Source organism: Sinocyclocheilus grahami, unplaced genomic scaffold (genome assembly GCF_001515645.1).
Source record: "Sinocyclocheilus grahami isolate Dianchi unplaced genomic scaffold, SAMN03320097.WGS_v1.1 scaffold892.1, whole genome shotgun sequence".
In the NCBI taxonomy this organism is placed as follows: domain Eukaryota; kingdom Metazoa; phylum Chordata; class Actinopteri; order Cypriniformes; family Cyprinidae; genus Sinocyclocheilus; species Sinocyclocheilus grahami.
Window position 1 is genome coordinate 322,836 of NW_015506071.1, and position 22,222 is coordinate 345,057.

The 22,222-nt window shown below is 36.9% G+C and overlaps 2 protein-coding genes across 2 annotated transcripts in view; one reads left to right on the forward strand and one right to left on the reverse strand.

The window, feature by feature from the left end:
* Positions 1 to 18,958, forward strand: part of LOC107563840 (FK506-binding protein 15-like) — a 22,254-nt gene extending 3,296 nt beyond the window's left edge. The window contains 26 exon segments of the mRNA XM_016248811.1: positions 1,807 to 1,885; positions 2,094 to 2,163; positions 2,233 to 2,307; positions 2,393 to 2,491; positions 2,561 to 2,710; positions 3,260 to 3,328; positions 3,411 to 3,554; positions 3,718 to 3,845; positions 5,050 to 5,098; positions 6,501 to 6,626; positions 6,807 to 6,897; positions 7,136 to 7,206; positions 8,528 to 8,570; positions 8,685 to 8,794; positions 8,879 to 8,977; positions 9,226 to 9,320; positions 9,513 to 9,728; positions 10,074 to 10,260; positions 10,348 to 10,503; positions 10,663 to 10,815; positions 11,760 to 11,852; positions 12,336 to 12,428; positions 13,619 to 13,726; positions 14,086 to 14,666; positions 16,798 to 16,915; positions 18,392 to 18,958. Of these exon segments, the coding sequence (XP_016104297.1) occupies positions 1,807 to 1,885; positions 2,094 to 2,163; positions 2,233 to 2,307; positions 2,393 to 2,491; positions 2,561 to 2,710; positions 3,260 to 3,328; positions 3,411 to 3,554; positions 3,718 to 3,845; positions 5,050 to 5,098; positions 6,501 to 6,626; positions 6,807 to 6,897; positions 7,136 to 7,206; positions 8,528 to 8,570; positions 8,685 to 8,794; positions 8,879 to 8,977; positions 9,226 to 9,320; positions 9,513 to 9,728; positions 10,074 to 10,260; positions 10,348 to 10,503; positions 10,663 to 10,815; positions 11,760 to 11,852; positions 12,336 to 12,428; positions 13,619 to 13,726; positions 14,086 to 14,666; positions 16,798 to 16,915; positions 18,392 to 18,472 (3,284 nt within the window). The 3' untranslated portion in view covers positions 18,473 to 18,958.
* LOC107563848 (STAM-binding protein-like A) overlaps positions 18,415 to 22,222 on the reverse strand; it is a 10,882-nt gene continuing 7,074 nt past the window's right edge. Inside the window, exons 9-12 of the mRNA XM_016248816.1 lie at positions 21,915 to 22,014; positions 21,745 to 21,822; positions 19,440 to 19,627; positions 18,415 to 18,454 (exon numbers count right to left, since the gene is read on the reverse strand). Of these exons, the coding sequence (XP_016104302.1) occupies positions 21,766 to 21,822; positions 21,915 to 22,014 (157 nt within the window). The 3' untranslated portion in view covers positions 18,415 to 18,454; positions 19,440 to 19,627; positions 21,745 to 21,765. The remainder of the gene's footprint in view (positions 18,455 to 19,439; positions 19,628 to 21,744; positions 21,823 to 21,914; positions 22,015 to 22,222) is intronic.

The window sequence follows — 22,222 nt, forward strand, 5'->3', positions numbered from 1 at the left end:
ATACACAGACAAAACCAAATTAAACCCTGCGGCTCGTGACGATATATTGAAGTCTTAAGACATGAAATGATCGGTCTGTGCAAGAAACTAAACCGTATTTATATAATTTTTTACTTTTGATCCACCGCAATGTCCAACTGTTCTGAGCGCGTTCACAACATCCGGCACGTGACGTCAAATAAATACGGTCGGGCAAAAAATTCCACGTTGTCTGATGATATATCAAAATCGTCTTCCATTGTGATGACCTGTACTTCTAAATATCTTTAGATCATCGCAGTGCCTGTGAACAGGGCCGCAATCTCTCTGCACTGTGTAAATAATGAGTGACGTATACGCACGACAGATCGCTTCCGCACATGCGTCTACTATCATAGATATGTATAGATGCCCTATTCGACCGCTCCAGATATTTTTGATGCGTCCGACATTTTGGAACATATCGCGGCCCATAGAAACAGTCACTAATGAGGCATCTACTTATACTGTATATATCTATGTCTACTATGCCAGAGCACGTACATGTGCCACGCGCCGGATGTTGTGAACGCGCTCAGGACAGTTGGACATTGTGGTGAATCAGAGGTAAAAAATGATATAAATGCTGTTCAGTTTCTTGCACAGACCGATCGTTTCGTGTCTTAAGACCTCAATGTATCGTCACGAGCCGCAGGGTTTAATTTGGTTTTGTCTGTGTATGTTTTTTTTTACTCTCAAAGCCATGGAGCCCATTGACTGCCATTACATGACTAACAGACTGCAACGGTTTGAGTTAAAAATCTTCGTTTGTGTTCTACTGAAGAAACAAAGTCACCTACATCTTGGATGCCCTCGGGGTAAGCAGATAAACATCTAATTTTCATTTTTGGGTGAACCATCCCTTTAAAAGTGGTCATATCACGTGGAATCAAATTTTTTTTTAATAAATTGGTAAGGAGTTAGAAACTGCATTTATAATTGACCCTTCGCAAAGACCCGCCCCCCTTCGTTACTGTTGCTAGCCACAGCGCTCTCACGCCACACATGTTCTCACACAGTGAAAATACATTGCAGAGCAAAGAGGAAACTGACAACACGCCAACAGACAAGACAGAGCAGGTTACTTGTAAAGTGTTTCGTGTTAAATTTGTTCCTGTGAATCATTACTCCAGTCTTCAGTGTCACATGATCCTTCAGAAATCATTCTAATATACTGATTTGCTGCTCAAGAAACATTTCTGTTTATTGTCAATGTTGTCAATCAGTTGTCCCATTTCATATTTTTGTGGAAACTGAAAGTTCAAAGGAACAGCATTTATTTAAAATAGAATTCTGAACAATGTAAATATCTTTCCTATCACTTTCGATCAATTTAATGCATACTTGCCGAATAAATCAATTTCTTTAAAAAAAAAAAAGAATAAATCTTACTGACCCCAAACTTTTGAACTGTAGTGTAAGAGGAACTCATAGGGGGGAAAAAAAACCTGAATATGAGGTATGATAATATTTTTTAATGCAGATTTTTGTGACATTCTGTCATTTTTATGATTATTATACATCATTTATTTTTTTTGACATTTCAAGTTTTGTTTTTACAGGACCCTCAACCCAAAAGTCCATTTCTTTAAAAAAAAAAAAGAATAAATCTTACTGACCCCAAACTTTTGAACTGTAGTGTAAGAGGAACTCATAGGGGGGGAAAAAAAAAACCTGAATATGAGGTATGATAATATTTTTTAATGCAGATTTTTGTGACATTCTGTCATTTTTATGATTATTATACATCATTTATTTTTTTTGACATTTCAAGTTTTGTTTTTACAGGACCCTCAACCCAAAAGTCTGCACCTCCACCAAACTCTCCTGCTGTTCTCTTTGCTACTGCAGTACATGCCTACAGATAGTAAGGCTTTTTAAGCTTATGTATTATTTGTTATTTCATTCTAGATGTAAAGAATAAAGCATGAAATATGTACAGATCTGTAGTGCTGCACATTTTAAACCAGTTTTCCAAAGCAAAGTGTAGTTTACAAGTATTTTCAGCACTGGTTATCTGTTGTAATGTAAAGTTTGCAGACTAATATTGTGAATACACTGTTTTTTCTGTGCAGTGTTAACGGACAGTATGTGAAACAAGGCAAGCTTGGAGCTGCGGTCCTTGGAAATCATACAACTAAAGAGGTTAGAATGATATGTTCTTCTAAATGGAGGTGTTTCGTAACACATTTACATGTCTGCACTCTTTTTCAGTACAAGATCCTGCTGTATGTCAGTCAACAGAAGCAGGTGACGGCCGCCAGGATCCACAGCGGCTTCATCCTCACTGTGAGCTCTTATTCACATAATTCAAGTCAGACAACACGTTTGTTTTTTTATGTGTTATTTCTAACTGTCTCTCTCACACTTTCAGGTCCAGCCCAGTAACTACTGCACGTTTTACGATGACCAGAGACAGAATTGGTCGCTGATGTTTGAATCCGAGAAAGCGGCTACAGACTTTTGTAAAGAGGTTTGTATTTGTTCTTTGTCGTGTGATGTTGTATGAGGAGCTTCTTACGTAGTGATATAATTGTTTCAGGTTTGTCTTGCCAAAGTGAACTGCAGCGGTGCGTTAGACTCAGTCCTGATCCAGGATCTTGTTCTCGGTGAGGGTCAGGCTGTGGAGAACGGAGACTCTTTAGAAGTGGCCTACACTGGCTGGCTACTGCTAAACCACACCATCGGACAGGTAAAGATGTTTTGTCAATGACCGCAGTGTTCAAAATGGACAGTGTAAATAAAAATGGCTTTGGCGAGTAAATAAGATGCCATTATGATCTGAAACATACTCTAAGCAAGTTAATGTATTTACATGATGCATACATAATGAGAATATGGTTGAATTCTGATTAAAATGTAAACATGGTTTTTAGGAGAATTATAGAACAACACTAAGGTTCGGTAAATTCAGTTTTTAAAAGAAGTCTCTTATGCTCACCAAGGCTGCATTTATTTGATGAAAAATACAATAAAATCAGTAATATTGTGAAATATTATTACAATGTAAAATAACTATGTTCTATTTTATTAAACTTTAAAATGTAATTTATTTCTGTGATGCAAAGCTGAATTTTCAGTATCATTACTCCAGTCTTCAGTGTCACATGATCTGTCAGAAATCATTCTAATATGCTGATTTGCTGCTCAAGAAGAAAAGTAATTTTTATAAAAAAATAAAAATAAAAAAAAACCTTTTGGAGTGTAGTTTTATATAATCTTTTATTTTCTTCTCCTCCAGATGTTTGACTCAAATCTGAATAAAGACAAGCTGCTGAGACTGAAGCTCGGGGCTGGGAAAGTCATTAAGGTGAGGGGGAAGTTGGCTGGGTTGGATTTTATGTGTCATTATCACTCATACGGCAGTCTAAAGCTCTCTGTCCGTCTCTCAGGGCTGGGAGGAGGGGATGTTGAATATGCGCAAAGGCGGAAAAAGGCTCATGGTGATTCCTCCCAGTCTCGCGTACGGGTCGCAGGGCGTTGACAATCGCGTCCCACCGGACAGCACGCTAGTCTTTGAAGCGGAGATCCGTCGGGTACGTCATTCTCACATTCAGAGCTTCACTCTACTTCCTCACGTTTGCCTGTATAATGTATACGGTATAATGTTACATACTCAAAAGTTTGTGTTGTTGGAGAATATGCAAACTGAGATCCATCCCTGCTCTTATCATCAGTCTTCTCTCAATGTATGTGCAGGTTAAGTTTGCAAAGGATGGAAGTTCAAGAGATTCGGCGGCTCCGTCTCCTGCTCCCAGTGTGGAGAGTCTGGCCCCCACTGAGCTCAACCAGCCCTTCAGCACTGCCCCACCAACCAGCAAACCCAGGTGAGCCCTACAGTCCTCCTGCCCCACATAGCACATGCACGTCTGCAAGATGTCTGTTAAAGATCGCTTGATCTGGAAAGCATCTGCTGTGTACAAACATCTGATAGACATCTTTAAGACATCAGTTTTACATACATTCTAAGAAAAGTAATTTTTATAAAAAAATAAAAATAAAAAAAAACCTTTTGGAGTGTAGTTTTATATAATCTTTTATTTTCTTCTCCTCCAGATGTTTGACTCAAATCTGAATAAAGACAAGCTGCTGAGACTGAAGCTCGGGGCTGGGAAAGTCATTAAGGTGAGGGGGAAGTTGGCTGGGTTGGATTTTATGTGTCATTATCACTCATACGGCAGTCTAAAGCTCTCTGTCCGTCTCTCAGGGCTGGGAGGAGGGGATGTTGAATATGCGCAAAGGCGGAAAAAGGCTCATGGTGATTCCTCCCAGTCTCGCGTACGGGTCGCAGGGCGTTGACAATCGCGTCCCACCGGACAGCACGCTAGTCTTTGAAGCGGAGATCCGTCGGGTACGTCATTCTCACATTCAGAGCTTCACTCTACTTCCTCACGTTTGCCTGTATAATGTATACGGTATAATGTTACATACTCAAAAGTTTGTGTTGTTGGAGAATATGCAAACTGAGATCCATCCCTGCTCTTATCATCAGTCTTCTCTCAATGTATGTGCAGGTTAAGTTTGCAAAGGATGGAAGTTCAAGAGATTCGGCGGCTCCGTCTCCTGCTCCCAGTGTGGAGAGTCTGGCCCCCACTGAGCTCAACCAGCCCTTCAGCACTGCCCCACCAACCAGCAAACCCAGGTGAGCCCTACAGTCCTCCTGCCCCACATAGCACATGCACGTCTGCAAGATGTCTGTTAAAGATCGCTTGATCTGGAAAGCATCTGCTGTGTACAAACATCTGATAGATGTCTTTAAGACATCAGTTTTACATACATTCTAAATCTTAAACATCTTAAAGACATCTTCTAAATGTCTATTTGATATCTGACAGGAAACGTCCTGTAGACGTATTGCAGATGAGCAAACACACTAAAAATGTGTCTTGCAGATGTAAATGCAGACATCAAATAGACGTCTCCGTGATGTACGTGTGCTATCAGGGGCTGTAGCCTGACTGGAGATTATTGTTTATATTAATAGTATTTGGTTTAAATTCTCTGTTTGCTACATTTCTTCTTTGCTTACAGTGAAGCACCTCTTCGAGCAAAATCAAACTCCCTCAATGAACAGGTCAGTGTAAGTTGTTTTTTTCTTCCAGCTGTATGCATTTGTTTTTAGCATTTTGTTTTATTAATGCAGATTTTTATTCAAATAAATAGGTAGCACTTTACAATAAGGTTCATTGGTTAACATTAATTAATGCATTAACTAATGTTAACTAACAATGAACAGTACATTTGTTTTATTACTAAAAGTATTTATTAATTGAATTGCTTTATTTATTCATCTTTGTTAACGTTAATTAATAAAAATAAAACTGATCATTGTTAGTTCATGCTAGTTCAGGTCCATTAATTAATATTAACAGATAAAACTTTCGATTTGAATAATGTATTAGTAAATGTTGCAATTATTATTAACTGAGTTTTAACTAATGTAGTACATTTTAACTAATGTAAACAAATGGAACCTTATTGAAAAGTGTTACCAATAAATATAGCTGGAGCTGTGGCTTAGTGGTTAGTGCACAACAATATATAGACACAAATTTATAATAAATAGGTGTGCACAATAAATCTGTAACATAATGGTTATTGGCCAACATTAATGTTTTTCTTTTTAGTTTGAAGTTGTCATATCAGTATCTGTCGATATTGGATATATACTGTATTTTTAATTATACAGACTCATATTTTCTTTTTTCCTTTTTATTTGTATTTTTTACCTTTGTTGTCATTTGGCTTTAGACTTTAGGCTGTTCAAAAGTTGAGGGGATGTTTTTTGTAAAAGAAATTACATGTTTTTATTTAGCCGTTTATTTAGCAAGGACTCATTAAATTGATCAAAAGTGATAGTAAAGCCATTTATAATGTACTATAATGTTACAAAGGAGATCTATTTCAAAGAAATATTGTTTTGAACTTTCAATTCAAAGAATCCAGAAAAATATTAAGCCACACAACTGTTTTCAACATTTATAATAATAAAAAAAAAATGTTTCTTGACGTGCAAATCAGCTTATTAGAATGATTTCTGTAGGATCAGCTTTGAATCACAGAAATAAATTACATTGTATAATATATTCAGATAGAAAACAGTTATTTTAAATAAATATTTCACATTCACAATATTACTGTTTTACTGTATTTGTGATCAAATAAATGCAGCCAGCATTGCTTTCAAAAGCAATCTTACAAACCTCAAACTTTAGAATTGTAGTGTAGGTTAATATTGAATAATATATATTTAATAACACTGTAAAATGTAATCATTAGCAGATCTCAGAAAGGAATATCCATCAGTCATAGTTTTAATAATAATGTTTTGATGCCTAGATTCATTTGTATTCTTCTTCTTCTTATTTTTACATAAAGACTTTTATAATAGGCACTTTATTAATAATTAGTCATAGTATGAAAATAATTAGAATTTAATATAAATGCTGTGTGTTTTCTGACATGTTTTGAAATGTCTTCAGAATCCTGATGCCACTAAAGCTAAACTGATCTCACGCATGGCCAAAATGGGCCAGCCGATGCTGCCCTTCATCACCGGCCCGGCCTCATCATCCTCACAGCCAGACTCTAGTGACTCCGAACTTGAGGCAAGGTTTATTATTGTAAGAACTTCATTACAATGGTTTTAGTCTGTCTCCTAACCAGATACAGCACAAACATCTGCCACTGTAATCGATGTCTTTGTCCTTTAGTAAAGATATGCAGTGTTAATGTGAGAGAATGCATACCGATAACCCTCATGCACTCTGTTCCTGTTATTGCTGTAGGACGCCAGTGTGTCCAGACTCAAGGAACGTAGCAGTGCACCATCACCGCAGCCTGTACACATCTCCTCCGGCCCGCCACCTTCAATGCAGGGTAACACCTATATCAAATAATATTCTGATGAAGGCCAGGAGTGTAACATGGTATAAAATATTGCACCTTTTAAAGATATACTTAATAGTTTGAGTTGAAATTGAGCAGATACTTACAAAACCAGCACACAAATGCTCAGCCATATACTGTTATAGGTATATAGGAATGCAATGTTCCAATCTTATGTCATTTTAGTCTTTATGACATTGTATGCACTCTCTCTTCATTCCCGCTTCAGCCCTTCTACCTGTTACCATGGCAACAGCCAATCCACAGCCCATGATGCCGGGAGCCGTACATGCCTTTCAGGTGGGTATCTCCCTATTGCTGTGTAAGTTCAACCGTAATGCTTCAGAATAAATATAACTATAATTACTATAAAAACAAGTCTGATAATATTAAAGAGATAGTCAACCCAAAATGAAAATTCTGTCATCATTTACTCACCCTCAAGTTGTTCCAGATCTGTATGAATTTCTTTCTTCTGTTGAACACAAAAGAAGGTATTTTGAAGAATGTTGGTAACCAAACAGTTGTTGGTAGCCATTGACTTCCATAGTGGATAAACTGAAATTCACTACATTTCAACACAACTCCTGCTCACAGATTTGAGCTTTGAGCTTTTAAGGCTGCTGTTGAGTAATTAAAGACATCATGTTATGCACCTGTGCATTACTTCAGTAAAGTGCTTACTGCCTTAAGATTAAAAGGTGCAACCAAATTAGAGTTATTACAAACTAGCTAGTAGTCACTAAGCCTCTAATGTGGACTTTACGTTCCAATTTAAAGGGGTCATATGATGCTTTTTTAAAGATCACTATTTTGTGTATTTGGTGTAACAGAACATATTGACATGCTTTAATGTTCAAAAAACACTTTATTTTTCAAATACTGTATATTATTGTAGGTCCTCTATGCCCCGCCTCTCTCAAACGCTTCGTTTTCTACAAAGTCCCTCCTTCCGACAAGCGCAGTCTGCTCTGATTGGCCAGCTGACCCAGTGCATTGTGATTGGCCGAACACCGCAAGCACTCGTCGGAAATGTAACGCCCCTTACCATAATCGTGAGCTTCATCTTTCAAAATAAATGTAAATACAGAGCCCGAAAGGTGAACAGAGTCGCGTGACAGACACAGTGATGAAGCTGGTCTCTCTCGCTCTCTCTCTGTCTCTCTCTCACACACACACACACACACAAACACACACACACGATGCGCAAAACTCCGCATTTGAACAGTCAATAGCAAATACTCAAACTAATAACAAAACAGTAGCTGATTCAGAAGAGCCAGATTGTCATAGCAAAGTCAGAATGACCTCCTCATCTCCTCATCCTCCTCATTCATTTTATGGACGTTCACGAAACGTCCATAAAATGCATTGCTGTTCTGTTGTAAGTAATCTTAAAGATTCCTAAATGCATCTACTTTCAGAAGGCCAAATAAACTGTTTTTGCTTTCGTACTGAAACACACAGCGTCTCCCTGATATGGCTGCTTCAACACTAACTTGAAATCGCATCATATGACCCCTTTAAGTAAGACCTTATAAACGGCTGCTGCAACTCTTCTCTGAACAAACCCTTAACACCAAGTATGATACCTCAGTTGACTGTGACTTCCTCTTTGCAGCCTGTAAGTCAGATGTACCCCACACAGACTGTGACTTACCAAGGTAAAGATCATCTTACCACTTTGACAAAACATTTGTTTGTAGTTTATCGGCTGCAGATGTGAATTCATGTATGATTTTAAGGTTGTGATTGTAAATGACGACTGTCTCTTTAAGGAACTAGTGAAGTCACGTCCTTCTTGATGACAGAGGCTCGACAACACAACACTGAAATCCGATTGGCTGTTGGGAAAGTGGCAGACAAACTGGACCACTTGTCCTCAAAGGTTGATACATTATTAGAAGATCTTTCTACGTAACTGCATTATATACTTGAACAACCTTTTGAGAAATCTCTCTTCTTTTTCCAGATTAATGACCTACAAAAGCAAGGCAGTGTTTCGTTGGGCTTATCAAACGTATCAATGGAAACAGCAATGATCATGCACAACATTCAGAGAATCATTCAGGTGATTGAGAGTGAATTGGCAGGTGAACAGTGATTGGTCAATCAAACTTTCATTCATATCTGTCAGTACGTGCAGTGTTTCCAAAACATGAGGGAACTGCAGGCGGTTTGTGAGTTTATGAAAAGCAGTTTTTTACAATAATCAATGTAAATTGAAAAGAAATAAATACTTAATATATTCATCAAAATAAAATACTTAAAGCAGAAATATTGTGTTGACCTGCATGTCATGTGACTTCATTTTTACAGGAGAATGAATGTCTGAAGAAAGAGGTGTTTGAAAAAAGTTCACGCATTGAGGAGCAGAACTGCAAGATCGGCGAACTCATCAACCAGAACCAGAGGTCAGAATTCAGTTCAACACTCTCACTTTATACATGACATCTTTTTTTTGTGTCTTTTCATGTTTTGGATCTTCTCTCATTATATGTTGTTACCTGCTCTTGTCCCCATCACTTCTTGTCCTGTTTTGACTATCACTTTCAAAAGAAATGTCAAAGTGACATTGTGACTCAGGGCTGTTTGTGTTTGTGCAGGTACGTGGAGCAGAGTAATCAGCTGATGGAGCAGAGAAACGACTCTCTGAAGAACAGCAGTGAACAGAGTCAGACCAGAATACTGCAGGCAGAGCAAAACAAGGTAACTCTGTTAAAGCGTCCAATCCAACACACACGCAATAACACCAGAACAGCTCGTTTTCAAAAACCTAGTGAGCTGCCACGCTTTATGGAAGCCTGCAAATGACAGATAAAGTTTCAAAAATAGGCTTAATTTTTTTAGTTAAAATATACTTTTGTTCTTCTCTCTTTCATTTTGGGTGAAATATGGCCAGGGCATGTTTGTTTGGGTGTTTTGATTTGTTTAGATATTGTTTGAGTTTTTTTGTTTGTTTGTTTGTTTGTTTTCCTTTTTTGATTTTTTTTAATTTTTATTATTTTTTATTTTTTCCTTTTAAATTTGATTGTTTTTTTTCTTGTGTTTTTTTTTCTTTTGTGTTCATTTTTTGATCTTTGTTTCGCTTTCTTTCTTTATTTGTTTGGCATCATTTTTGCTTTACAGCTAGGAAACATGACTAGGGAGTGGAAAAATGCATGGAGAACACTTGGTTAAGGCTTGATATACTGTCTGATGTGTGTGTTTGTTTCAGAGCTGAAGGAGACAGCAGACAGAGTGCAGAGTCAATACAAGATGGAAAAACAGAAACGAAAGGAACTGGAGCTCAAGTTCAACAACATGGAGGAAGAGCTACAGGACATGAAAACAGAGAAAGACAGTCTGGAACGAGTGAGTAATTCACACTTCTGTCTTTGTGTACCTGTATGAGGGGGGAAAAGCAAATAACTGATTCCTCACCTCAACTCTGTGATTCAGACTCTCTCTGAGAGGAAGAGGAAGTGGCAGTTGGAGAGACAGCGCTGCGATGAGGAACTGGAAGAGGTCAGGAGGGCGGGCCAGCAGGAGTTAGACAACCTCAGGAGCCAATTACGTAAAGCCAGAACGAGCACCGACCAAGCCGCAGCTGAACAGGTAAATGTGTTTGCACATGATGACTAGAATAGATCCATGCTGAACTCATGGCCACTAGTTGACTTTCCTTACCCATTCCTGACAGTTACTGTATAATGCTGTTGGCACGTTCAATATATAGCTTCAAGTGAGTAGCTTTACTTTTGCGCCTGTGTGTAGCTGTCTCAGCTGCAGGCTGATCTGGAGCAGGAGTGGCAGGTGAAGTGTGATCAGGCTCTGGCAGCGGCACGTGAACAGCAGAGGAGAGAGATGACTGAACTCTCAGAGCACAGAGACGCACTGCAGCTCAAACTCACACAGCTGCAGGACAAGGTACGCACGCACTCCACCCGTCCTGCATCATGTGCTGAATGAAACCCAATACTTGTTTCTTACTGATTTTAGGGAGCTCATTCCAAGAATAGTGGCTGTTTGGATGGAGCATGTCATGCTTTCTCACAAAATATGATGTGTTTTGTAGCATTTTTGCTTTCGACAACCATTAGTAAGATGAAGTTTTGAATTGTCCCTTAATCAACAGAAAAACCACCACAAAAACATGATTCCTGTGTTCCTCTGAGCAGGTTACAACTATTTTTTTTATTTCTCAGCCTATGTTCACATGTATGACATCAATCCTGATTTCAATGTTAGAATTATGGCCAGTGATAGAAGAAAATGCATGACTGTGTACATCAGCCAGATGTTTTCTGCTGCATCTCTGGGTGTTTTACTGCATCCAAACAGCGACAGCAAAAAATAAATATATATATATATATATATATATAAACTGTAAGTTGTTACATTAAAGTTTTTACATCTGACATTAAATGGTGTATTTGAACATATTTTTTCAGTCATTTGCAGATTTTAAGTTAAATGATACATTTTGAATACTTTGTCATTACAATTTTGAAACTTCTGACATTTGACTTTTTTTTTTTTATAAGTCATACATATATAAAATTAGAAAAATAATCGTATTTTGTGTTGTATTGATATCTTTAGATATTGTCAAATTAGGTCATATTAGGCCTTTTTGTTTTTTGCAAATCAGCTGATTTTTTCCCATGATGCAGGGCTATGCTATAGATGAAGACACACACACACACACACGCAGAGCAAGGCCACACCTGTTTATAATACTTTGACAAGAAATGACTTCTTAATCTCACGACGTCACAAAATAATTGTATATTGTCTTTTTCTTAAACTGTCAAACAGACAATCACTTAACTTATCAAACTGACACAATATTTTGAATCTCCTGTCCATAGTTTACTACACTCAAACAGTCCCGTGAATCAGAGGAACAGCTTTTACTACAGCAGCAGGACCAGAAAGAAGAGCTGCAGGCCTTGAGAGAAAAGGTGAAACACAGAAAAACCAGATTCGCCGGTTTCTAGTTTTCCAGTCAGCATAAAAATGCATTGTTGTATTTTTTTTTTTTACATCAAGTTGAGCCTCAGGCTTCATTGCTGTTCAGTTACACCTCTGTGAATTTGTTTAAAGGACTAAATTCTTCACTTTTTCATGGAATTTCTTTCATTTTTTCAATGTTAGTCTGTTAGTTTTGTAATGTTAGTGTTAGTTAGTGGCACCTAAAATATTCATTATTTAGTTTTACCCAACTATTTTTTGCCCTCTCTCTCTCTCTGACCCTTTTTGCTACTGTATCTTTAAGACTTCCAAATGAAAATTACTTCAATATAATAAAAAGCTGCAAATAAATAGTATGCAAGTAATTGTAATATGAGAGATGTAATATGATTGACTAAGCTCTTCACAGTAGCTTGAGGACTTAAGAATAGGTTGTGTAACATGCTGACAGTGGTCTTGTGTGTGTGTTTCAGTGCTCTGTGCTGGAGCAGCGGGGGGAGATGCGAGTTTCAGAGCTGGAGAGGAAACTGACGGAGCAGCAGCAGCACACAGACACAGCAGAAGAGGTGAGACTTCAACCCCTCTAACTCCAACTGAATTACAGATAACAATCAATAAGGTACGGGAATAATTATAAGGTACATGCTATATTGTCAGTGTCAATATAATGCATCAGAACCTCTCAGTTTGGAACAAATGTCAAAAATCTGCACAGGATTTATCAAGTGTAGTGTGAATTTAACTGTCAGTACCTTGAGACAAGCTATGCATCTGTAAACAAGTCTTGAATTATTATCATAAACTGTAGAATCCTGATTTTGTTGTTTTCATATATTATTAGTGCTGGTGGTGTTATACTGCCTTATTTTAAAAACATTTACATACATTTTGTGGATAGTAAAGTTAATAAATGAGTTCAAAGAAAATAAAGAATTATGTACATTTACCGTTAATTTATGTAATGAAATAATTTTTTTTTTTATTATTTTAAAATATATTGTGCCTGCATGACACATCGCTATGGAAATAAGTGTAGGTACGTGTAGATTATTTAATTATTTAATATTTTTGTATAATTACCATTGTCCATTGAGAATATAACACCAAAAAATAATACAAAAATCCAATCAAGCTGTCATTTCATGTACTCTTGGGGGCTGTACTTTTTTTTTTTAAAAGACATTGCTATTTAGTTATTTAGCAAAGACGCATTAAAATTATATAATTTAACAAAGACCAAAAGTGACAGTTAAGACATTTAATGTTACACTATGTTTTCTATTTCAAATAAATGCTGTACTTTTGAACTTGTTATTCCGTTCCACAGCTTTATAAAGGTTCTGCAAAGATATTAAACAGCACAACAGTTATCAACATTGATTTGAGCAGTAAATCAGCATATTAAAATGATTTCTGAAGGATCATGTGACACTGAAGACTGGAGTAATGATGCTGAATATATATATATATATATATATATATATATTACTATTTTTTCTTTTTTATACACATAATGTTCATAATCTGTCAACTATATATATATATATATATATATATATATATATATATATATATATATATATATATATATATATATATATTTTTCACTTATTTTATGTTTGTTATTTTATGTTTTTTATATTTAAAGTATTTACAAAATGTATGAATATTTTTAAAGCATTTAATTTTGATTGGCATCCTATAGTAAGCGCAGTCATGGATCACTCTTTATAAGCTCAGCTGTGATTATTTCCAGGTGAAGCGTGTGATGAATGGAGTGTTTCAGTCTCTCAGAGCGGAGTTTGATCTGAATGAGACCTACACAGGAAGTGCTGTTCTCCGAGTGCTGGTCAGCACCATCAAGGTCTGGAAAATCTCTGTCCAACACAACATGAGCTTTAGAACTTTATTCTGCAGACAAAAATGTCACCAAGTGTGTTTTTCTCCTCCAATCACAGAATGTCACACTGCAGCTGCTCACCAAAAAGGTGAGATCTTCATTTTCTATTTCAAATAAATGCTGTACTTTTGAACTTGTTATTCCGTTCCACAGCTTTATAAAGGTTCTGCAAAGATATTAAACAGCACAACAGTTATCAACATTGATTTGAGCAGTAAATCAGCATATTAAAATGATTTCTGAAGGATCATGTGACACTGAAGACTGGAGTAATGATGCTGAATATATATATCACCAAGTGTGTTTTTCTCCTCCAATCACAGAATGTCACACTGCAGCTGCTCACCAAAAAGGTGAGATCTTCATCTGAACTCAGTGAAAACGAAGAGGAAGAGGAGGAGAGAGAGACTGACGCTCGGCCTAGACATGAGATGCATATAAATGGCCAGAGAGAGCGCGATTCTGCAGGGCAGGATGAAGATGGACAGCAGCATGTGGAGAAGGAAGATGTTTCACTAGCGGACGAGAAGAAAGAAGAAACGGAGGAGCTTGAAAGAGTTGAAGACAGGAGTGAACAGGAAGTTGTAGAAGAAAGGAGTGAAGAGAAAGTTGTGGAAGAGAAGGAAGTGGAAGTTACGGAACGCGATGTGCAAGATCAGGACAGTGAGAGCGGCACAGAAACTAAAGGCGACGAAGAGACTGAAAGTGACATCAAAACCAAACAGGAAGTGACCCCAGAGCCGCCTGAGGACATAAGTCCTACACAGGAAGCCAAGGTAATTGATGAGAGTGTCACAGCGCCTTTAGATGAACCAGAAAGCACACACATGACATTAGGTGGACCTCCCAAGACCCCGCCACCACCTCCTCCCGCTCCGCAGGATACATCTGCACTGCTCTCCAGGTACGTAGTCAACCGCTAACATACTAAATGTGCTTCACTGTTATGACAGCAGATTCATTTCCCAGGTTGTTTAAAGAGGGTTCACCCAAAAATGAAAATCAGTATTTACTCACCTTCACATCATTTTAGTATCGAGATTATATTAGTTATTTTTTGATTTTTTAGATCTCTTTTCTTTTCATTTTTTTAAAATGTCTATCGTTTTTTTAATAATTTTTTTTACTTTTAGTTTTTTAGTAGATCATTATAAACTAAATGAAAATTAGGAATTTTGCCTTTGCAACTACAGTAGCTGAAATATAGCACCTGGAAATATATAATATATTTTTTTTTTATTTCTATAAATGTTTATTTTATTTCAAGTACTGGATTGTTTTATGGTTTCAGTTTTAGTTTAAACTATATCATCTACACCCACATGACTTTCTCCTGTGGAATACAAAAGGAAATGGGTCAACGACATGACAAGACCTCTTTTGTGATGAGCATGTTTTTCATTTCTGAATTGCAATTAATTTTGCCATTTTCGGGGAGACATAATATAAAATAAAGAAAAAAGAATGAAGAATTAAAACATGAAATTCTTGATTTAAAAAAAGTGTTTTATTTTGTTTGTCATAATCTTTTATTTAATTTATTTATTTTTTTAATATAAAGTAATTTATTAAAACTTTTGTCTGTCATGTGGTACAATCAGCAGTCAGCTAAAAAAGAATCAAACCAAAACAGGAAATGTTATGGTCAAGTGCTGCATGCACGCCATGTCATAATTACTGTAATTTCAAGATAACAACACATGGCGTTGTACTCAGAGTTGTTCACATCCGCGGACTCAGAATTATGCGTTTCTATGGCAAAACTATCATCGCCTAAGCATAGCGCCGAAATGAATCTGCAGTGGTCAGGTGGTACAAGACGCAGCTCTCAGAGAATTCCCAGTTTACAAGTTATAATTATGAGTCATACAAGGATGAGTTCTATGAGTTGGAATTTCGTAATTACGACGCGGCGTGAACGCTCCTAGTGAGTCTCTTAAAATACCTGTATTTCTATATTTTTCCTGTAAGTAAATTATTTTATGACATGGAAAAGTGAGTTCAAGTTGTAAAATGATGTGTTGTGCAACCCTTTAAAATGTAATGATATTTATGAACAATTTGTGATATTTGTGAAAAAAAAAAAAACTTTTAAACAATTCAAATATATTCAGAAACCTTTTTTTTATGATTTATATTCAGAGTTCAATGTTTATGGAAAATACTACTTTTTAATTGATGGTTACACCACATTACATTTTTAGTCGTTAAATGAAAAACATAAAAGCCAGCATAAATACAAAATAATTTTTTCACCTGACCCCAGATATTTTGCAAAGTGTTCAAGCTGTTCTTTTCCATACAATGAAGCATAGAGTGACCAGGTGACGCTCCAAACAGGACATTAAAAGCTCCATAAAAGTACTTCATTTGGCTTTTATGCTTTAATCCAAGTCTTTTGAAGAACTAAGAGATCTAAAAAATGTAGTGAATAACTTGTTTTTGCTGTTACTAACACAAGCTATCGTATGGCTTAAGAAGACTTGAAATATAGTGCACAAATAATATAAACCACTTTTCTGCTATGTTGTTTGCCATGTTTGCTTTTACTGATACATGAATCATGATGATTGTGTAAAAGAACAGCTGGAACATTCTTCAGAATATCTCCTTTGTGTTTCATGGAAGAAAGCAAGTCAAACAGGTTTAGATTGAAGTGAGGGTGAGTAAATGATGACTGAATGTTCATATCCTCAGTGAAATAGGCCTTACATTTATGTAATGGATCATCTTCTCGTATGTGGGAGAAGATGAACAGTGTCATTCCCACAAAAGTGCATGGCAGCGCAAACAGTCAGTAACTAGATTTCACAGCAAGTAGTCTTGCGAATAAGTTGATTGTTGACTACAGTTTATCTAATTCAATCATTTTTATGATTATTGGTAATCTTCTTATCACTCCATAACACTGTATATTAACTTAAGCGTATCGACTAACACGAGCCCTGCTTTAACCTTCACTGTGAGCATGTGTGTCATCCAGACGCTCTGTCCTGTTTCTCTGTCTCTCGTCTCATCTCCTGCTATTCTCTCAGTCCTTCTGAGAGGGTAGAAGAGGAAAATGGAGGGGAACCATTTTTCCAGAGTTCCACCCCTCCCCAGCCCCCATCTGCACCCACTGCCTCAGCGGCCGATGAAGAGGAGGAGGAGCTGGTGAGCAGGGCTCTCTCTCTCTCTCTCTCTCTCACACTCCACATCCATCTGCTGCTCTTCATTCTCACAAACTAATTATTTGATTGTCATTTAAAACTGAAAACACAATGTCCTTCGTAGACAAGTCAATCCTTTTGAAAATGTGTAATTAACCTAATTATTGATTATTAACTATGTGTCATTAAAGGTCTAGATTGTCTTCTAATATTGACAGTTCTCAAGCTGCTTGATATATTGTGAATGAATGCGGTGTAGTGGTTTAGCGCTGGTTACCGGAAGGTTGTTGGTTTGGTGCCCACAATGAACAAGCTACGAGTCCAGCCAGGTCTATAATGCTAGGAGAAAACTCTTCTCCTGTGAATCACAGTTTCTTTCTATGACTATATCATCAAAGTTGTCATAAAATAAATCATAAATACAATATATTGTAATAAAAAAAAAATATTCTAAAATTTAAAGCACATTGCGATGCATAGATTCCATAATGAAAATTCAATGCATCCATTACAGTACTGTAATTTAATATTACTGCGGTACTTCATTATAATTTACCATTATAATATCCAATGCATTAAGCAATTACTTATCCAAATCATTATTTGTATGAGTTCGTCAGACTTACCTGGTGTATTTTGTCAATGTTTTACTATAAAGCAAAGTTGTCACTCCAGTTTTCGATATGTAAGATTTAATGTTTAAATAAAGGTCTTCATTTATTTGATCAAAAATACAGTAAACAGTTACATTTATCGTAAAAAAAGAAAGAAGTGCTATTATGAAATATTATTAGAATTTAATAGAACTGTTTTCTGAGTATGTTAAAATGTAATTTATTTCTGTGATGCAAAGCTGAATTTCCAGCATCATTACTCCAGTCCTGAGTGTCACATGATCTTCAGAAATCATTCTGATACGCTGATTTGCTGCTCCAAAACATTTCTGATTATTATCAATGTTGAACAGTTGTGCTGCTTCAAATTTTTGTAAAAAACTTTTTTTCATGATCCTTTGAGTACAAAAGTTCAAAAGAACAGCATTTATTTCAAATAGAAAACATTTGCAAGTCTATAAATGTTTTTAATTTTTCAACCAAAAAAAAAAAAAAAAACACTGACCCCCAGACTTTTTAACAGTAGTGCACATTAATGTTCTCAGCATATATTGGAAAATAATTATGAATATCCAAAAATGCATCATTCCAAAATAGCCATTGAAACTAAATGACTATTTTATGATGCATCACATGATTTAGTGAAGAATTGTAATAGAATTGTCCTTGTGTGGTTCTGTTGCAAAAAACATGCCCAAAACTATAACATTGAACCAATAGAGTGAGTTTGGGGGCGGGACTCTGTTTGTTCAACCAATGAAATCAGTGGCAGAGATTACTAGTTAATATATGCCATTTACAATGTGTTTGTTCAATAACTCAAATTAACAGTGAACTGACTGATGCTCCTCTGTGAATGTCCTCAGAGCCTGAAAGGACGTCCCCCTCCCGCCCCTCTGTTTGGTGATGATGACGATGATGATGATGACCTGGACTGGCTGGGCTGATGTCAACCTTCTCAATCGAAGTTGAAAAACCAGTGCCTGACCTCAGACGACTGCCAGCAACAAGGCCAGACGATCTCTGACGTGAGGAAATGATGTTTGTGTCCCGGACCTCAGTGAACACGGGCTTTGATTAGTGGGTTGGGATGGTTCTGGAAACATTTCGGCATTTTCTGTGATCAAAGAACAGAGGGTAACGTCCTGCCCAAAACCTTAAAAAGCATTTGAATGAACATCTCTATGGCAGTATGGATCAGCTACTGCTCATAAACTGATTTGCTACACATACAGCAAAAAAAAAAATCATCTTTAAATCTGCAAATACTGTGAAACGGTTGATTTATTTTTTTTTTATCTTAATTTATTATGTAATGTTCCCATCTTTAACACAGGGGTTTCATGTGTAATTCAGCCTGCTGTCTCTGTTCTTAATATTTCTACATAGTACTAACAGCAACCAGTTGCATATTAATAAAGAAACGAGACTCAGACTGTCTGTCAGTTTCTTCAGTGTTTGACTGATTTCTTTATCAGTTCATACCTTCAAAGAGAGAAAACTGTAATAAACAAGAAGCAGAAAGTTACCAGTCAAAAACATCAATAACAGGTAAGTAGTGATATGGATCTTCATCAGTTACAATAAGGAACAACAGACCACTGAATGAATTCATGCACAATGTGTGCATCAAGTTTTAATAATCCAGTGGCCTGTCATCAGTCATCCTGCCTTTATCACCTTCACCACAAATATGTGACCCTGGAGCACAGGTCGCTGGGGTATATTTGTAGCAATAGCCAAAAACACATTGTATGGGTCAAAATTATAGATTTTTCTTTTATGCCAAAAATCATTAGGATATTAAAGGTCATGTTATTAACAGTGAACTGACTGATGCTTCTCTGTGAATGTCCTCAGAGCCTGAAAGGACGTCCCCCTCCCGCCCCTCTGTTTGGTGATGATGATGATGACCTGGACTGGCTGGGCTGATGTCAACCTTCTCAATCGAAGTTGAAAAACCAGTGCCTGACCTCAGACGACTGCCAGCAACAAGGCCAGACGATCTCTGACGTGAGGAAATGATGTTTGTGTCCCGGACCTCAGTGAACACGGGCTTTGATTAGTGGGTTGGGATGGTTCTGGAAACATTTCGGCATTTTCTGTGATCAAAGAACAGAGGGTAACGTCCTGCCCAAAACCTTAAAAAGCATTTGAATGAACATCTCTATGGCAGTATGGATCAGCTACTGCTCATAAACTGATTTGCTACACATACAGCAAAAAAAAAAATCATCTTTAAATCTGCAAATACTGTGAAACGGTTGATTTATTTTTTTTTTATCTTAATTTATTATGTAATGTTCCCATCTTTAACACAGGGGTTTCATGTGTAATTCAGCCTGCTGTCTCTGTTCTTAATATTTCTACATAGTACTAACAGCAACCAGTTGCATATTAATAAAGAAACGAGACTCAGACTGTCTGTCAGTTTCTTCAGTGTTTGACTGATTTCTTTATCAGTTCATACCTTCAAAGAGAGAAAACTGTAATAAACAAGAAGCAGAAAGTTACCAGTCAAAAACATCAATAACAGGTAAGTAGTGATATGGATCTTCATCAGTTACAATAAGGAACAACAGACCACTGAATGAATTCATGCACAATGTGTGCATCAAGTTTTAATAATCCAGTGGCCTGTCATCAGTCATCCTGCCTTTATCACCTTCACCACAAATATGTGACCCTGGAGCACAGGTCGCTGGGGTATATTTGTAGCAATAGCCAAAAACACATTGTATGGGTCAAAATTATAGATTTTTCTTTTATGCCAAAAATCATTAGGATATTAAAGATCATGTTCCATGAAGATATTTTGTAAATTTCCTACCGTAAATATATCAAAACTTAATTTTTGATTAGTACTATGCATTGCTAAAAACTTCATTTGGACAGCTTTAAAGGCGATTTTCTTAATATTTTGATTTTTTTTTTGCACCCTCAGATTCCAGATATTCATATAGTTCTATCTCGGCCAAATATTGTCTTATCATAACAAACCATACATCAATGGAAAGCTTATTTATTCAGCTTTGAGGTGGTGTATAAATCTCAATTTCAAAAAATTGACCCTTATGACTGGTTTTGTGGTCCAGAGTCACATATCTATATTATAGGTCTCATTCATAAAAAACAAGCAGAATAGAGATTTTGCAAATTCAACAGCTTCCTTCTATCCCTGATATGAAACTGTACAACTGCATACAAAACAAACCTTGATCAAGTTGTTCACAAAGAACACGTTTTTGCATTCCATTGCCCTGCTTTTCCATATTTTGTGTGTAAATATGTGCTAGATGGACTTGTTTGACTGTTGTGCTCACGTGTCGAGTCTTTCTCAGTGGCATTCTAAAACCACAATGCTCAACTTAAAACCAGCTCTGTTGTATAGCAGTGGTTTTCAATGGCTTGTCAGATTGTGTCAACCAATCAGAACTGAGAATTCAACATCATGGACTAATTATTGTTACCAAAACTGAAGTTGCTTTTAGAAAATATATATGAAATTAAGTAAACTGTTAGCGCTGGCATTCGTGACAGGTGCAGCCCTGCAGGATTGACCCGCTCCGCTTTTCCCAAAGACACTCAATAGCTTATGAAACCCTTTGTTTTAGTGTTGTTTCTGCAGATGTGATATGTTAGTTTGTGTGACGTCACTAAGAGCATAAATAAACTTGGAGGGCAACAAAACATTTGCGTACGGCTCACTAGATCATAAGTACAACGCGACCTGATACAGGGATGAGCTGCAGTCCTGTGGAGGTGTTTGTGTTCCCGAGCTCCCGACGGATGTCATTAAAAAAAAAAAACCCTGCAGGATTGACCCGCTCCGCTTTTCCCAAAGACACTCAATAGCTTATGAAACCCTTTGTTTTAGTGTTGTTTCTGCAGATGTGTGACGTCACTAAGAGCATAAATAAACTTGGAGGGCAACAAAACATTTGCGTACAGCTCACTAGATCATAAGTACAACGCGACCTGATACAGGGATGAGCTGCAGTCCTGTGGAGGTGTTTGTGTTCCCGAGCTCCCGACGGATGTCATTAAAAAAAAAAACGCTGCTTCAGTTAGTGTCTTCATATTTCCCAAAAAGTGCTTGTTTTAGACGAGTGTCTGTCTCAAGAAACCCACCACCAGTGAAAGCCGGTGCCATACGAGAGGCCATCAGAGGAGTTAGCGAGGACAGATTAAAAAAAAAAAAAAAGCTTCATGGTACCACCGTGTGAACACCAGAGAGAGATCATCGCAGGTCTAGCATCGATACAGTGCCTTCTGTGATTCTAATGTGAATACCATCCTGAGGGGAAAAACAGAAGACAAAAACTGTATTTATCATATATGACTCATGAAACAGCGCTGAACACTCAGGTGTAGGTTGATGTCACTTACAGTAAAGAGAGGAGGTTCTTTGGGGTGCGGATGAAAGCCTTTCTGAGCGCATCTTGAGATCTCCTCCATGCCGTAGTCAGTCAGCCTGAAGTAGCCCGTCCTGTACCGGAGCACACATCTACATCAGTATTACATCAGTGCTTCTCAAGCTTTTTGACTCCAAGGCCCCCCATTTCACTTTTTTTTTCTTTTTTTTACAGATGCTACATTTTTCTACCCAATAAAATATTTTAAAGCTTGACATCCTTAAAAAAAAAAAATATATATATATATATATATATATATACACAATATAGAAATATTCATGT